Raw genomic sequence first — 16,624 nt, 5'->3', positions numbered from 1 at the left:
ACAACAGCAACAGATTCCTCACCTCGTGTTCTGACAGCAACAATAGATACAGTTAATGGTCCAACAACATCAGCAACAGGGGTTCCAACTGGCACAATGACAGCATCTCCTGATGGGGGAACTACCACTGGGACAACGGCATTTCCTAAAACCAATGCTGGAACAATAACACCACTCATTGCAACTCACAGTGGGGTGTCAACAACATCTGCTACAACAAGCAGTGAGACTATGACAAATGCTAAAACCAGTGTTAGCACTGCAGCTAAGCAGACTTCAACTAGTACCAGGACAGAAACAACCAATACTGCACCCAGTCCTATTACGTCACAACCAGAGTCTACTGAAACAAGGTCTAGAGCTTCAACACTGGAATCCACAACAATCTCTAAGAAAGAGACAGCAGATGTTTCGACTAGCTTTGTCACACAGACAACAAACACTCTCACTGGTTCTGAAACATCAACATTTGGTGGAAAAACCACCTTAGGGTCAGCAACAGCCAACACTGGAAAAACTTCACAGAAGACAACAACTGATTCTGCAACCACTGCTGGAAAATCAACCGATGATTCCATGACCTCTGTTGGAACAACAGACATAACTGCTGCAGCTACTGACTCCACAGCAAAGGTTTCAATCAGTGCTGGGACTTCAACAAAAGATGCTGGAACTATCACCATGATGGCAACAAACACTGGTGAAACAAGTTTGTATATAACAAAACGTAGCACTACATCCACTACTGTGAAGTCAACAGAAGATGCTTTGACCAGTGGGATGACAACAACAGCAACAGATTCCTCACCTCGTGTTCTGACAGCAACAATAGATACAGTTAATGGTGCAACAACATCAGCAACAGGGGTTCCAACTGGCACAATGACAGCATCTCCTGATGGGGCAACTACCACTGGGACAACAACGGCATTTCCTAAAACCAATGCTGGAACAATAACACCACTCATTGCAACTCACAGTGGGGTGTCAACAACATCTGCTACAACAAGCAGTGAGACTATGACAAATGCTAAAACCAGTGTTAGCACTGCAGCTAAGCAGACTTCAACTAGTACCAGGATAGAAACAACCAATACTGCACCCAGTCCTATTACGTCACAACCAGAGTCTACTGCAATAAGGTCTAGAGCTTCAACACTGGAATCTACAACAATCTCTAAGAAAGAGACAGCAGATGTTTCGACTAGCTCTGTCACACAGACAACAAACACTCTCACTGGTTCTGAAATATCAACATTTGGTGGAAAAACCACCTTAGGGTCAGCAACAGCCAACACTGGAAAAACTTCACAGAAGACAACAACTGATTCTGCAACCACTGCTGGAAAATCAACTGATGATTCCATGACCTCTGTTGGAACAACAGACATAACTGCTGCAGCTACTGACTCCACAGCAAAGGTTTCAATCAGTGCTGGGACTTCAACAAAAGATGCTGGAACTATCACCATGATGGCAACAAACACTGGTGAAACAAGTTTGTATATAACAAAACGTAGCACTACATCCACTACTGGGAAGTCAACAGAAGATGCTTTGACTAGTGGGATGACAACAACAGCAACAGATTCCTCACCTCGTGTTCTGACAGCAACAATAGATACAGTTAATGGTGCAACAACATCAGCAACAGGGGTTCCAACTGGCACAATGACAGCATCTCCTGATGGGGCAACTACCACTGGGACAACAACGGCATTTCCTAAAACCAATGCTGGAACAATAACACCACTCATTGCAACTCACAGTGGGGTGTCAACAACATCTGCTACAACAAGCAGTGAGACTATGACAAATGCTAAAACCAGTGTTAGCACTGCAGCTAAGCAGACTTCAACTAGTACCAGGACAGAAACAACCAATACTGCACCCAGTCCTATTACGTCACAACCAGAGTCTACTGCAACAAGGTCTAGAGCTTCAACACTGGAATCCACAACAATCTCTGAGAAAGAGACAGCAGATGTTTCGACTAGCTCTGTCACACAGACAACAAACACTCTCACTGGTTCTGAAATATCAACATTTGGTGGAAAAAACACCTTTGGGTCAGCAACAGCCAACACTGGAAAAACTTCACAGAGGACAACAACTGATTCTGCAACCACTGCTGGAAAATCAACTGATGATTCCATGACCTCTGTTGGAACAACAGACATGACTGCTGCAGCTACTGACTCCACAGCAAAGGTTTCAATCAGTGCTGGGACTTCAACAAAAGATGCTGGAACTATCACCATGATGGCAACAAACACTGGTGAAACAAGTTTGTATATAACAAAACGTAGCACTACATCCACTACTGGGAAGTCAACAGAAGATGCTTTGACTAGTGGGATGACAACAACAGCAACAGATTCCTCACCTCGTTTTCTGACAGCAACAATAGATACAGTTAATGGTGCGACAACATCATCGACAGGGGTTCCAACTGGCACAATGACAGCATCTCCTGATGGGGCAACTACCACTGGGACAACAACGGCATTTCCTAAAACCAATGCTGGAACAATAACACCACTCATTGCAACTCACAGTGGGGTGTCAACAACATCTGCTACAACAAGCAGTGAGACTATGACAAATGCTAAAACCAGTGTTAGCACTGCAGCTAAGCAGACTTCAACTAGTACCAGGATAGAAACAACCAATACTGCACCCAGTCCTATTACGTCACAACCAGAGTCTACTGCAATAAGGTCTAGAGCTTCAACACTGGAATCTACAACAATCTCTAAGAAAGAGACAGCAGATGTTTCGACTAGCTCTGTCACACAGACAACAAACACTCTCACTGGTTCTGAAATATCAACATTTGGTGGAAAAACAACCTTTGGGTCAGCAACAGCCAACACTGGAAAAACTTCACAGAGGACAACAACTGATTCTGCAACCACTGCTGGAAAATCAACTGATGATTCCATGACCTCTGTTGGAACAACAGACATGACTGCTACAGCTACTGACTCCACAGCAAAGGTTTCAATCAGTGCTGGGACTTCAACAAAAGATGCTGGAACTATCACCATGATGGCAACAAACACTGGTGAAACAAGTTTGTATATAACAAAACGTAGCACTACATCCACTACTGGGAAGTCAACAGAAGATGCTTTGACTAGTGGGATGACAACAACAGCAACAGATTCCTCACCTCGTGTTCTGACAGCAACAATAGATACAGTTAATGGTGCGACAACATCAGCAACAGGGGTTCCAACTGGCACAATGACAGCATCTCCTGATGGGGGAACTACCACTGGGACAACAACGGCATTTCCTAAAACCAATGCTGGAACAATAACACCACTCATTGCAACTCACAGTGGGGTGTCAACAACATCTGCTACAACAAGCAGTGAGACTATGACAAATGCTAAAACCAGTGTTAGCACTGCAGCTAAGCAGACTTCAACTAGTACCAGGACAGAAACAACCAATACCGCACCCAGTCCTATTACGTCACAACCAGAGTCTACTGCAACAAGGTCTAGAGCTTCAACACTGGAATCCACAACAATCTCTAAGAAAGAGACAGCAGATGTTTCGACTAGCTTTGTCACACAGACAACAAACACTCTCACTGGTTCTGAAATATCAACATTTGGTGGAAAAACCACCTTAGGGTCAGCAACAGCCAACACTGGAAAAACTTCACAGAGGACAACAACTGATTCTGCAACCACTGCTGGAAAATCAACTGATGATTCCATGACCTCTGTTGGAACAACAGACATGACTGCTGCAGCTACTGACTCCACAGCAAAGGTTTCAATCAGTGCTGGGACTTCAACAAAAGATGCTGGAACTATCACCATGATGGCAACAAACACTGGTGAAACAAGTTTGTATATAACAAAACGTAGCACTACATCCACTACTGTGAAGTCAACAGAAGATGCTTTGACCAGTGGGATGACAACAACAGCAACAGATTCCTCACCTCGTGTTCTGACAGCAACAATAGATACAGTTAATGGTGCAACAACATAAGCAACAGGGGTTCCAACTGGCACAATGACAGCATCTACTGATGGGGCAACTACCACTGGGACAACAACGGCATTTCCTAAAACCAATGCTGGAACAATAACACCACTCATTGCAACTCACAGTGGGGTGTCAACAACATCTGCTACAACAAGCAGTGAGACTATGACAAATGCTAAAACCAGTGTTAGCACTGCAGCTAAGCAGACTTCAACTAGTACCAGGACAGAAACAACCAATACTGCACCCAGTCCTATTACGTCACAACCAGAGTCTACTGCAACAAGGTCTAGAGCTTCAACACTGGAATCCACAACAATCTCTGAGAAAGAGACAGCAGATGTTTCGACTAGCTCTGTCACACAGACAACAAACACTCTCACTGGTTCTGAAATATCAACATTTGGTGGAAAAAACACCTTTGGGTCAGCAACAGCCAACACTGGAAAAACTTCACAGAGGACAACAACTGATTCTGCAACCACTGCTGGAAAATCAACTGATGATTCCATGACCTCTGTTGGAACAACAGACATGACTGCTGCAGCTACTGACTCCACAGCAAAGGTTTCAATCAGTGCTGGGACTTCAACAAAAGATGCTGGAACTATCACCATGATGGCAACAAACACTGGTGAAACAAGTTTGTATATAACAAAACGTAGCACTACATCCACTACTGGGAAGTCAACAGAAGATGCTTTGACTAGTGGGATGACAACAACAGCAACAGATTCCTCACCTCGTGTTCTGACAGCAACAATAGATACAGTTAATGGTGCGACAACATCATCGACAGGGGTTCCAACTGGCACAATGACAGCATCTCCTGATGGGGCAACTACCACTGGGACAACAACGGCATTTCCTAAAACCAATGCTGGAACAATAACACCACTCATTGCAACTCACAGTGGGGTGTCAACAACATCTGCTACAACAAGCAGTGAGACTATGACAAATGCTAAAACCAGTGTTAGCACTGCAGCTAAGCAGACTTCAACTAGTACCAGGATAGAAACAACCAATACTGCACCCAGTCCTATTACGTCACAACCAGAGTCTACTGCAATAAGGTCTAGAGCTTCAACACTGGAATCTACAACAATCTCTAAGAAAGAGACAGCAGATGTTTCGACTAGCTCTGTCACACAGACAACAAACACTCTCACTGGTTCTGAAATATCAACATTTGGTGGAAAAAACACCTTTGGGTCAGCAACAGCCAACACTGGAAAAACTTCACAGAGGACAACAACTGATTCTGCAACCACTGCTGGAAAATCAACTGATGATTCCATGACCTCTGTTGGAACAACAGACATGACTGCTGCAGCTACTGACTCCACAGCAAAGGTTTCAATCAGTGCTGGGACTTCAACAAAAGATGCTGGAACTATCACCATGATGGCAACAAACACTGGTGAAACAAGTTTGTATATAACAAAACGTAGCACTACATCCACTACTGTGAAGTCAACAGAAGATGCTTTGACCAGTGGGATGACAACAACAGCAACAGATTCCTCACCTCGTGTTCTGACAGCAACAATAGATACAGTTAATGGTGCAACAACATCAGCAACAGGGGTTCCAACTGGCACAATGACAGCATCTCCTGATGGGGCAACTACCACTGGGACAACAACGGCATTTCCTAAAACCAATGCTGGAACAATAACACCACTCATTGCAACTCACAGTGGGGTGTCAACAACATCTGCTACAACAAGCAGTGAGACTATGACAAATGCTAAAACCAGTGTTAGCACTGCAGCTAAGCAGACTTCAACTAGTACCAGGATAGAAACAACCAATACTGCACCCAGTCCTATTACGTCACAACCAGAGTCTACTGCAATAAGGTCTAGAGCTTCAACACTGGAATCTACAACAATCTCTAAGAAAGAGACAGCAGATGTTTCGACTAGCTCTGTCACACAGACAACAAACACTCTCACTGGTTCTGAAATATCAACATTTGGTGGAAAAAACAACCTTTGGGTCAGCAACAGCCAACACTGGAAAAACTTCACAGAGGACAACAACTGATTCTGCAACCACTGCTGGAAAATCAACTGATGATTCCATGACCTCTGTTGGAACAACAGACATAACTGCTGCAGCTACTGACTCCACAGCAAAGGTTTCAATCAGTGCTGGGACTTCAACAAAAGATGCTGGAACTATCACCATGATGGCAACAAACACTGGTGAAACAAGTTTGTATATAACAAAACGTAGCACTACATCCACTACTGTGAAGTCAACAGAAGATGCTTTGACCAGTGGGATGACAACAACAGCAACAGATTCCTCACCTCGTGTTCTGACAGCAACAATAGATACAGTTAATGGTGCAACAACATCAGCAACAGGGGTTCCAACTGGCACAATGACAGCATCTCCTGATGGGGCAACTACCACTGGGACAACAACGGCATTTCCTAAAACCAATGCTGGAACAATAACACCACTCATTGCAACTCACAGTGGGGTGTCAACAACATCTGCTACAACAAGCAGTGAGACTATGACAAATGCTAAAACCAGTGTTAGCACTGCAGCTAAGCAGACTTCAACTAGTACCAGGATAGAAACAACCAATACTGCACCCAGTCCTATTACGTCACAACCAGAGTCTACTGCAATAAGGTCTAGAGCTTCAACACTGGAATCTACAACAATCTCTAAGAAAGAGACAGCAGATGTTTCGACTAGCTCTGTCACACAGACAACAAACACTCTCACTGGTTCTGAAATATCAACATTTGGTGGAAAAACAACCTTTGGGTCAGCAACAGCCAACACTGGAAAAACTTCACAGAGGACAACAACTGATTCTGCAACCACTGCTGGAAAATCAACTGATGATTCCATGACCTCTGTTGGAACAACAGACATAACTGCTGCAGCTACTGACTCCACAGCAAAGGTTTCAATCAGTGCTGGGACTTCAACAAAAGATGCTGGAACTATCACCATGATGGCAACAAACACTGGTGAAACAAGTTTGTATATAACAAAACGTAGCACTACATCCACTACTGTGAAGTCAACAGAAGATGCTTTGACCAGTGGGATGACAACAACAGCAACAGATTCCTCACCTCGTGTTCTGACAGCAACAATAGATACAGTTAATGGTGCAACAACATCAGCAACAGGGGTTCCAACTGGCACAATGACAGCATCTCCTGATGGGGCAACTACCACTGGGACAACAACGGCATTTCCTAAAACCAATGCTGGAACAATAACACCACTCATTGCAACTCACAGTGGGGTGTCAACAACATCTGCTACAACAAGCAGTGAGACTATGACAAATGCTAAAACCAGTGTTAGCACTGCAGCTAAGCAGACTTCAACTAGTACCAGGACAGAAACAACTAATACTGCACCCAGTCCTATTACTTCACAACCAGAGTCTACTGCAACAAGGTCTAGAGCTTCAACAGTGGAATCCACAACAATCTCTAAGAAAGAGACAGCAGATGTTTCGACTAGCTCTGTCACACAGACAACAAACACTCTCACTGGTTCTGAAATATCAACATTTGGTGGAAAAACAACCTTTGGGTCAGCAACAGCCAACACTGGAAAAACTTCACAGAGGACAACAACTGATTCTGCAACCACTGCTGGAAAATCAACTGATGATTCCATGACCTCTGTTGGAACAACAGACATGACTGCTGCAGCTACTGACTCCACAGCAAAGGTTTCAATCAGTGCTGGGACTTCAACAAAAGATGCTGGAACTATCACCATGATGGCAACAAACACTGGTGAAACAAGTTTGTATATAACAAAACGTAGCACTACATCCACTACTGGGAAGTCAACAGAAGATGCTTTGACTAGTGGGATGACAACAACAGCAACAGATTCCTCACCTCATGTTCTGACAGCAACAATAGATACAGTTAATGGTGCGACAACATCAGCAACAGGGGTTCCAACTGGCACAATGACAGCATCTCCTGATGGGGCAACTACCACTGGGACAACAACGGCATTTCCTAAAACCAATGCTGGAACAATAACACCACTCATTGCAACTCACAGTGGGGTGTCAACAACATCTGCTACAACAAGCAGTGAGACTATGACAAATGCTAAAACCAGTGTTAGCACTGCAGCTAAGCAGACTTCAACTAGTACCAGGATAGAAACAACCAATACTGCACCCAGTCCTATTACGTCACAACCAGAGTCTACTGCAATAAGGTCTAGAGCTTCAACACTGGAATCTACAACAATCTCTAAGAAAGAGACAGCAGATGTTTCGACTAGCTCTGTCACACAGACAACAAACACTCTCACTGGTTCTGAAATATCAACATTTGGTGGAAAAACAACCTTTGGGTCAGCAACAGCCAACACTGGAAAAACTTCACAGAGGACAACAACTGATTCTGCAACCACTGCTGGAAAATCAACTGATGATTCCATGACCTCTGTTGGAACAACAGACATAACTGCTGCAGCTACTGACTCCACAGCAAAGGTTTCAATCAGTGCTGGGACTTCAACAAAAGATGCTGGAACTATCACCATGATGGCAACAAACACTGGTGAAACAAGTTTGTATATAACAAAACGTAGCACTACATCCACTACTGTGAAGTCAACAGAAGATGCTTTGACCAGTGGGATGACAACAACAGCAACAGATTCCTCACCTCGTGTTCTGACAGCAACAATAGATACAGTTAATGGTGCAACAACATCAGCAACAGGGGTTCCAACTGGCACAATGACAGCATCTCCTGATGGGGCAACTACCACTGGGACAACAACGGCATTTCCTAAAACCAATGCTGGAACAATAACACCACTCATTGCAACTCACAGTGGGGTGTCAACAACATCTGCTACAACAAGCAGTGAGACTATGACAAATGCTAAAACCAGTGTTAGCACTGCAGCTAAGCAGACTTCAACTAGTACCAGGATAGAAACAACCAATACTGCACCCAGTCCTATTACGTCACAACCAGAGTCTACTGCAATAAGGTCTAGAGCTTCAACACTGGAATCTACAACAATCTCTAAGAAAGAGACAGCAGATGTTTCGACTAGCTCTGTCACACAGACAACAAACACTCTCACTGGTTCTGAAATATCAACATTTGGTGGAAAAACAACCTTTGGGTCAGCAACAGCCAACACTGGAAAAACTTCACAGAGGACAACAACTGATTCTGCAACCACTGCTGGAAAATCAACTGATGATTCCATGACCTCTGTTGGAACAACAGACATAACTGCTGCAGCTACTGACTCCACAGCAAAGGTTTCAATCAGTGCTGGGACTTCAACAAAAGATGCTGGAACTATCACCATGATGGCAACAAACACTGGTGAAACAAGTTTGTATATAACAAAACGTAGCACTACATCCACTACTGTGAAGTCAACAGAAGATGCTTTGACCAGTGGGATGACAACAACAGCAACAGATTCCTCACCTCGTGTTCTGACAGCAACAATAGATACAGTTAATGGTGCAACAACATCAGCAACAGGGGTTCCAACTGGCACAATGACAGCATCTCCTGATGGGGCAACTACCACTGGGACAACAACGGCATTTCCTAAAACCAATGCTGGAACAATAACACCACTCATTGCAACTCACAGTGGGGTGTCAACAACATCTGCTACAACAAGCAGTGAGACTATGACAAATGCTAAAACCAGTGTTAGCACTGCAGCTAAGCAGACTTCAACTAGTACCAGGACAGAAACAACTAATACTGCACCCAGTCCTATTACTTCACAACCAGAGTCTACTGCAACAAGGTCTAGAGCTTCAACAGTGGAATCCACAACAATCTCTAAGAAAGAGACAGCAGATGTTTCGACTAGCTCTGTCACACAGACAACAAACACTCTCACTGGTTCTGAAATATCAACATTTGGTGGAAAAACAACCTTTGGGTCAGCAACAGCCAACACTGGAAAAACTTCACAGAGGACAACAACTGATTCTGCAACCACTGCTGGAAAATCAACTGATGATTCCATGACCTCTGTTGGAACAACAGACATGACTGCTGCAGCTACTGACTCCACAGCAAAGGTTTCAATCAGTGCTGGGACTTCAACAAAAGATGCTGGAACTATCACCATGATGGCAACAAACACTGGTGAAACAAGTTTGTATATAACAAAACGTAGCACTACATCCACTACTGGGAAGTCAACAGAAGATGCTTTGACTAGTGGGATGACAACAACAGCAACAGATTCCTCACCTCATGTTCTGACAGCAACAATAGATACAGTTAATGGTGCGACAACATCAGCAACAGGGGTTCCAACTGGCACAATGACAGCATCTCCTGATGGGGGAACTACCACTGGGACAACAACGGCATTTCCTAAAACCAATGCTGGAACAATAACACCACTCATTGCAACTCACAGTGGGGTGTCAACAACATCTGCTACAACAAGCAGTGAGACTATGACAAATGCTAAAACCAGTGTTAGCACTGCAGCTAAGCAGACTTCAACTAGTACCAGGACAGAAACAACCAATACTGCACCCAGTCCTATTACGTCAGAACCAGAGTCTACTGCAACAAGGTCTAGAGCTTCAACAGTGGAATCCACAACAATCTCTAAGAAAGAGACAGCAGATGTTTCGACTAGCTCTGTCACACAGACAACAAACGATCGCATTGGTTCTGAAATGTCACCAACCACCTCTGGGTCAGCTACATCCTTTTCACCAGCTAGTGCTCAGGTGAGAACTGGATCTTTGGTGGATTGAGGTCATATTTTTTCTACATCCTATTTCATTAGAAATTTAGTTTTAGCTGTTTAACCTGCTACCTTTTTAGGTAATCTCCATCTTTTTTGCATATTTAATACATTTCTTAGCTCTGAGAAATTAGTTTCGACTCCTGAAGTGTTTGAAAATTTTCAACCATTTGTAGTATTCCATTGTAGATTTATGGACAGATTTATGGACCTTCCTCTTTCATATATTTTACACCAACGTATACAAAATAAACTGCATTCACAATAACAAATAAGATTGCAGTATTCAAATGAACATGTTAGTTTTTAACATTAAGGTGTTGTCTTCCAGCTTCTTCAGAATGTAAATCTCAGGAATTTTTCAGTACATGCCATTTTTGATTTTAATCTCTAGCGTAGAATTTCCCTCAAGAGAAAGAAAAACAACCCTTGTGCTTTTCAGCATACCACTTTGTTCAAGTTTTTACTTCATCCTCATCCTAAAAATACATTTCCCCACAGACCCAGTCCTCCAATTACACACAGGGCATGAAATTAGCCTTTCTCAAGGAAGTGCTGGATAAAGATTTCTCTCCTACGGCTGTTAGTGATGAAGAGTTCCTGCAATGGCTGAAGGTGGAACTCAGACCTTTGTTGGTCAGTCTTTCTTCAAGTCTGGTTAAGGACGTCTTCAGCATTGTGAAAAACAGGAGCTGTAACAGCACCCAAGAAATGTAAGTTTTTGCAGGAAACTGAATTAATATTGCACAGTAGCAGGATTTTGTAGACAACAGATTGTATACGGACATCTAATCAAATATTGTGTAAAAGTGAAATATTATCCCTCAGCAGGATCCTGGAGGTTCATGGGAGTTTGCCCAACCAGTCTACATGTGCTTTGTGGATCTGGAGAAGGCATTCGACTGTGGCCCTCGGGGGGTCCTGTGGGGGGTACTCCGGGAGTATGGAGTACCGGGCCCTTTAATAAGGGCTGTCAGGTCTCTGTACGACCGGTGTCAGAGTCTGGTCCGCATTGCCGGCAGTAAGTCGGACTCGTTTCCGGTGAGAGTTGGACTCCGCCAAGGTTGCCCTTTGTCACCGATTCTGTTCATAACTTTTATGGACAGAATTTCTAGGCGCAGCCAAGGTGTTGAGGGGATCTGTTTTGGTGGCCTTAGGATTGCGTCTCTGCTATTTGCGGATGACGTGGTCCTATTGGCTTCATCAGGGCGTGATCTACAGCTCTCACTGGAGCGGTTCGCAGCCGAGTGTAAAGAGGCCGGGATGAAGATCAGTGCCTCCAAATCCGAGACCATGGTCTTGAACCGGAAAAGGGTAGAGTCGTTCCTTTAAACCAGGCCAATAACATCCCTAACAACTCCTCATTACAGAGGAGTGGACCAGTTTCGGTTCAATCTGCTGGCTTAATGGCTTTAACGACCGCCCATTACTAAGGGGTGGACCTGTTTTGGTTGTATTTGCATGTTATCTAAGCCATTACAAGGCCTTTGTTTGGCAGTAGTATAAAGCTTGGTACTCCACATTACTCCAGACTTTTTGAATTGAGAAAGCTTCCTGGAGAGGAAGCGAAACGTCTTCAGTTACGGAAAACAAGCCCAATTGCTCTGTTTTTTACTTTTTTGGAATGACCATGACCTGGATGACTGAGAACCTTCACCAGCAAGGGTAGAGTGCCTCCTCCAGGTTGGGGAGGATATGCTGCCCCTAGTGGAGGAGTTCAAGGATCTTGGGGTCTTGTTCACGAATGAGGGGAAGATGGAGCGGGAGATGGACAGGCGGATTGGTGCAGCGTCTGCTGTGAAACGGGCGCTGTACCGATCCGTTGTGGTGAAGAGAGAGCTGAGCCAAAAGGCGAAGCTCTCGATTTACCGGTCGATCTACATTCCTACCCTCATCTATGGTCACGAGCTTTGGGTCGTGATGGTAAGAACGAGATCCCGGATACAAGCGGCTGAAATGAGTTTTCTCCGTAGTGTGTCTGGGCTCTCCCTTAGAGATAGGGTGAGGAGCTCAGTCATCCGGGGAGGACTCAGAGTAGAGCCGCTGCTCCTCCACGTCCAGAGGAGCCAGTTGAGGTGGCTCGGGCATCTGGTCAGGATGCCTCCTGGACGCCTCCCTGGTGAGGTGTTCCGGGCACGTCCCACCGGGAGGAGGCCCAGGGGAAGACCCAGGACACGCTGGAGGGACTATGTCTCTCTGCTGGGAACGCCTTGGGATTCCTCCTGAGGAGCTGGCCCAAGTGGCCGGGGAGAGGGACGTCTGGGCCTCCCTACTGAAGCTGCTACCCCCGCGACCCGACCCCGGATAAGCGGAAGACGACCGACGGATAAATGGATGGAAGTGAAATATTTTAATCCTGTCATTTCAGAAAGTGAAACTGTTATTTCATAGAGATTCATTAGATTTAGAGTAAATGGTGAACAGTAAATGGTAAATGGCTTATACTTTTATAGGGCTTTAGCAAGTCCAACGACAACAAAACGCTCTACACAATAGTCAGTCAATCACCCCTTCACACCCTGACGGTGGTGAGCTTTGTTAAGCCGGGCGTACACTGTACGAGTTTTTCAGTCGTGGTACTTATATACATCTCAAACTGTGAGACGGAACCGCGGGGTTTAAAAAGTTTACCGCTCACGATCTGTGCGGCGCGACGCTCGGACGAGACCGGACTGCTCACACTGTACGTCGTGTCCCCTCTGGGACCGCTCGCTGTGGGGACAGAGGCAGGCGAGCGACGGTGGGTGACAGGGACCCAGAGCAGGGGTTCGAGCCCAGCTCTGGCGAGGCACGCAGGAGGCACCGGGCGTCAGGGGAACGGAGGGGAGAGAGGAGGGGAGAGAGGAGGGACGAGACGCACCGGCGGCCGCGCAGCACGGCAGGTCGCCTGGCCCGCACCCCCCCACCCCGCGGCGGCCAGCACGTTGCGGACCGCGGAGGAGTGCCGAAACAGGCGGCCAGCGCGTTGCGGACCGCGGAGGAGTGCCGAAACAGGCGGCCAGCGCGTTGCGCGGACCGGACGGCTTGCCCTCCCCAACACCGGCCGGAGGTCGCTTCAGGGACGCCCGCTTCCCTCCCTCCGCTGGCGGGGACGGAGAGGAGGGGAGGGCGCCCCCTCGTAGCTCTGCTTGAACAGCAGGATGCGCTCACGAAAACCTCACGACAGCCGACTGAATTTCAAACATGTTTGATTTTCACCGATCGTCCGATTCCTGATCGGGAGGTAGTCGTGAGAAGCCAGTCCCCCTCCTCCCCCCCCTCTACGATCAAGCTGAAATTTGGCCCGATTCAAAAAATGCTCGCACGACTGAAGAATCGGCCCGAAAAGGGGAAAAACTCGTACAGTGTACGCCCGGCTTTAGTGGCCACAGCTGCCCTGGGCCAGACTGACAGAGCTGAGGTTGCCATACATCGGCACCACGGGGGCCTCTGACCCCCGGCAGCAGGTACGTTGTAGAGTAAAACACGACATAATTAAAATATTCACTGCCTACGGAGACACAACGTTCTCTCTCTGGAAAGACAGGACATGGTACTTTTAGCCACCTATAAACCTCATATGGCAAAAATAATATCAAGCCATTGATGGGGGTTTTATCTTTATCAAAGAGGAAGAGAACACCATTCAGTAAAATAAAGAAAGACGCATTTTTTTCTTTACAAATTTATTCAGAGGGGTCTCTGTCACTGAACGCAGTCAGAAAGGCAGAGCAACAAGAAAAAGACAAAAAATATACACACTGCAGCTGCTCCAAGTTATGAGCAGAGTAAATTTTCCACCACACCATTAATATAAAAAATAAAGTTATTTTATGTTGTTTTTTTACTTTTTAGGAGTTTATTAATATTATGCATACTGACTATAGATACAGACCAAAGAGCAGGGGTGCTGCTGTCACATTTAGAATGTTTCAGAAGGCCTGTATTTAAATTATTTAGAAGGCCTGCATTCAACCAATCAAAAGAGGATGTTTTATGCACAGATGTCAGGCTTCTGAAAAGTGAGTCCATTTCTTTACACTGCACACTTTGTTGGGCCTCCTCTTGCAGTAATTACTGCATCAATGCACCATGGTCTTGTGGCCATCAGCCTGTGTTTCTGCTGATTTGTTCAGGGAGCCCAGATTGCTTTGATAGCTGTCCTCAGGTCACTTATCTTGTTGTGTCTGGTGTCTCTCATCTTCTTCTTGTCAACAGCCCTGAGATTATCTAAGGGGTTATGGTCAGGGGGGCTTGCTGGTCAATCAAGAACAGGAACATGATGGTCATTGGACTAGCTTTAGGTACATCTGGCAGTGTGGGCTGGTGCCAAATCCTCCTGGAAATAAAATTTCCTTACAGCTTGTCAGCAGTAGGAAGCATGAAGTCCACTAGAATTGATAGATGGCTGCATTAACTGTTTACTTCAGAAAACCCAGTGGACCAGAACCAGCAGATGACATGGTTCCCCAAATCATCACTGAATGTGAAAAATTCCCTTTGGACTTCAAGAAATATGGATTCTAAGCATCTCCACACTTCTTCCAGACTTTGGGACCTTAATTTTCAAATGAAATCCAGAATTTACTTTCATCTCGGAAGAGCACTTAGGGCCATTGAGTTTTCTGTGGCTTCCCCTCCTTGTGAAGGGTTTTGATGACTGTCTTCTGGACATCTGTCCAGTCAGTCTTTCCCATGATTGTGTTACCTACTGACCCAGAGTCAGAGACTCTTTAGAGGCTCAGGAAAACTTTTCAGGTGTTTCGAGTGGATTAGATTATTAGGGTGTGACACCATGAGTATCCAATCATGAACATTTTCACAGTTTTCTAACTTTCTGAGACACTGAATCTCAGGTTTTCATTTTTTGTAGGCATAATTATCAAACAAGAAACAAAGACCTGGAAAATATGTGTAATCATTCTATATAATTATTCTATATAATATATGAGTTTCACTTTCTGAGTTGACAGGCAAAACATATTGCAGTTTTATACAATATTTAAAGCTTTTGATGAGTACCTGTACTTCATGATATTGTTTGCTTGTTTATATTAATAAATTAATTAAAATCTTTTTCAGGATTTCAGTGCTTGAAAGCGTACTGAAGACATTCAGCGATGACACAAAGACAGAGATCCACAAAAATATTGCCCACTTGCTCCAAGGTTTGCTTAAAAAATATTTATTTTTCTGATTTTCTTTGTGTGTGTGTGTGTGTGTGTGTGTGTGTGTGTGTGTGTGTGTGTGTGTGTGTGTGTGTGTAAAAGGATTTTGTGACACTAGTGGTGGCTGATAGGAAGGGGGGCTGAGACAGGTGGAAGACATGCGGCAAAGGACTGCAGGCTGGAGTCAAACCTGGATCAGCCGCATCAAGGACTAAGGCTCCTTTCGTGGGGCCAACAGTCGGAGCTCTATCGTGGGGAGGAAAGGAGCATTGAACTGCTGTCCCAATTTCAGACAGCCTTTAACTCTGACGTCCTATGTGACGGAAACGCACATGAATGATGAGAGTCAAAGCCGGTGGTACAGCCTTCCGAAAATGAACTAGGCTTCTTTTCCTACCTCCTTTCTTAGTCACTCTACTATAAGCGACATCTGCATTGCATTTACGCTTGCGTACGTCATAAGAGTTTAAATGTTAGCTACCAAACAAACCCAGCTGTCACTATAATTTGGGTGGAGAGCAGGTAGCGGACGTGAACATACGGCTCGCATGATTTGGTTTCAAGGCTTCAAAAGCCTGAATATGCGTGCCGTACAATGACCGGTGCACTTTGTGCTATGTTCAAATGCTGTAATATGATAAATGGTAAACACTAAATGCAGTGACGTGCGGTAGGGTTCATAGCTGGTG

General features: G+C 45.0%; 2 protein-coding genes across 2 annotated transcripts in view; both read left to right on the top strand.

The window, feature by feature from the left end:
• The first annotated feature begins 2,977 nt into the window (after window positions 1-2,977).
• Window positions 2,978-4,016, top strand: LOC118562612 (uncharacterized protein YBL113C-like). Its single transcript, XM_036135095.1, has one exon. It carries the CDS (start codon window positions 3,049-3,051, stop codon window positions 4,012-4,014), a length of 966 nt encoding a protein of 321 aa, XP_035990988.1. The 5' UTR covers window positions 2,978-3,048; the 3' UTR covers window positions 4,015-4,016.
• A 1,891-nt stretch (window positions 4,017-5,907) lies between these two features.
• LOC110368138 (mucin-5AC) overlaps window positions 5,908-16,624 on the top strand; it is a 36,382-nt gene continuing 25,665 nt past the window's right edge. Inside the window, exons 1-3 of the mRNA XM_036135077.1 lie at window positions 5,908-10,771; window positions 11,290-11,501; window positions 15,850-15,935. Of these exons, the coding sequence (XP_035990970.1) occupies window positions 5,930-10,771; window positions 11,290-11,501; window positions 15,850-15,935 (5,140 nt within the window). The 5' untranslated portion in view covers window positions 5,908-5,929. The remainder of the gene's footprint in view (window positions 10,772-11,289; window positions 11,502-15,849; window positions 15,936-16,624) is intronic.

This window comes from Fundulus heteroclitus, unplaced genomic scaffold, assembly GCF_011125445.2.
Source record: "Fundulus heteroclitus isolate FHET01 unplaced genomic scaffold, MU-UCD_Fhet_4.1 scaffold_99, whole genome shotgun sequence".
Lineage (NCBI taxonomy): Eukaryota > Metazoa > Chordata > Actinopteri > Cyprinodontiformes > Fundulidae > Fundulus > Fundulus heteroclitus.
This window is presented reverse-complemented; position numbering and strand designations above follow the sequence as displayed.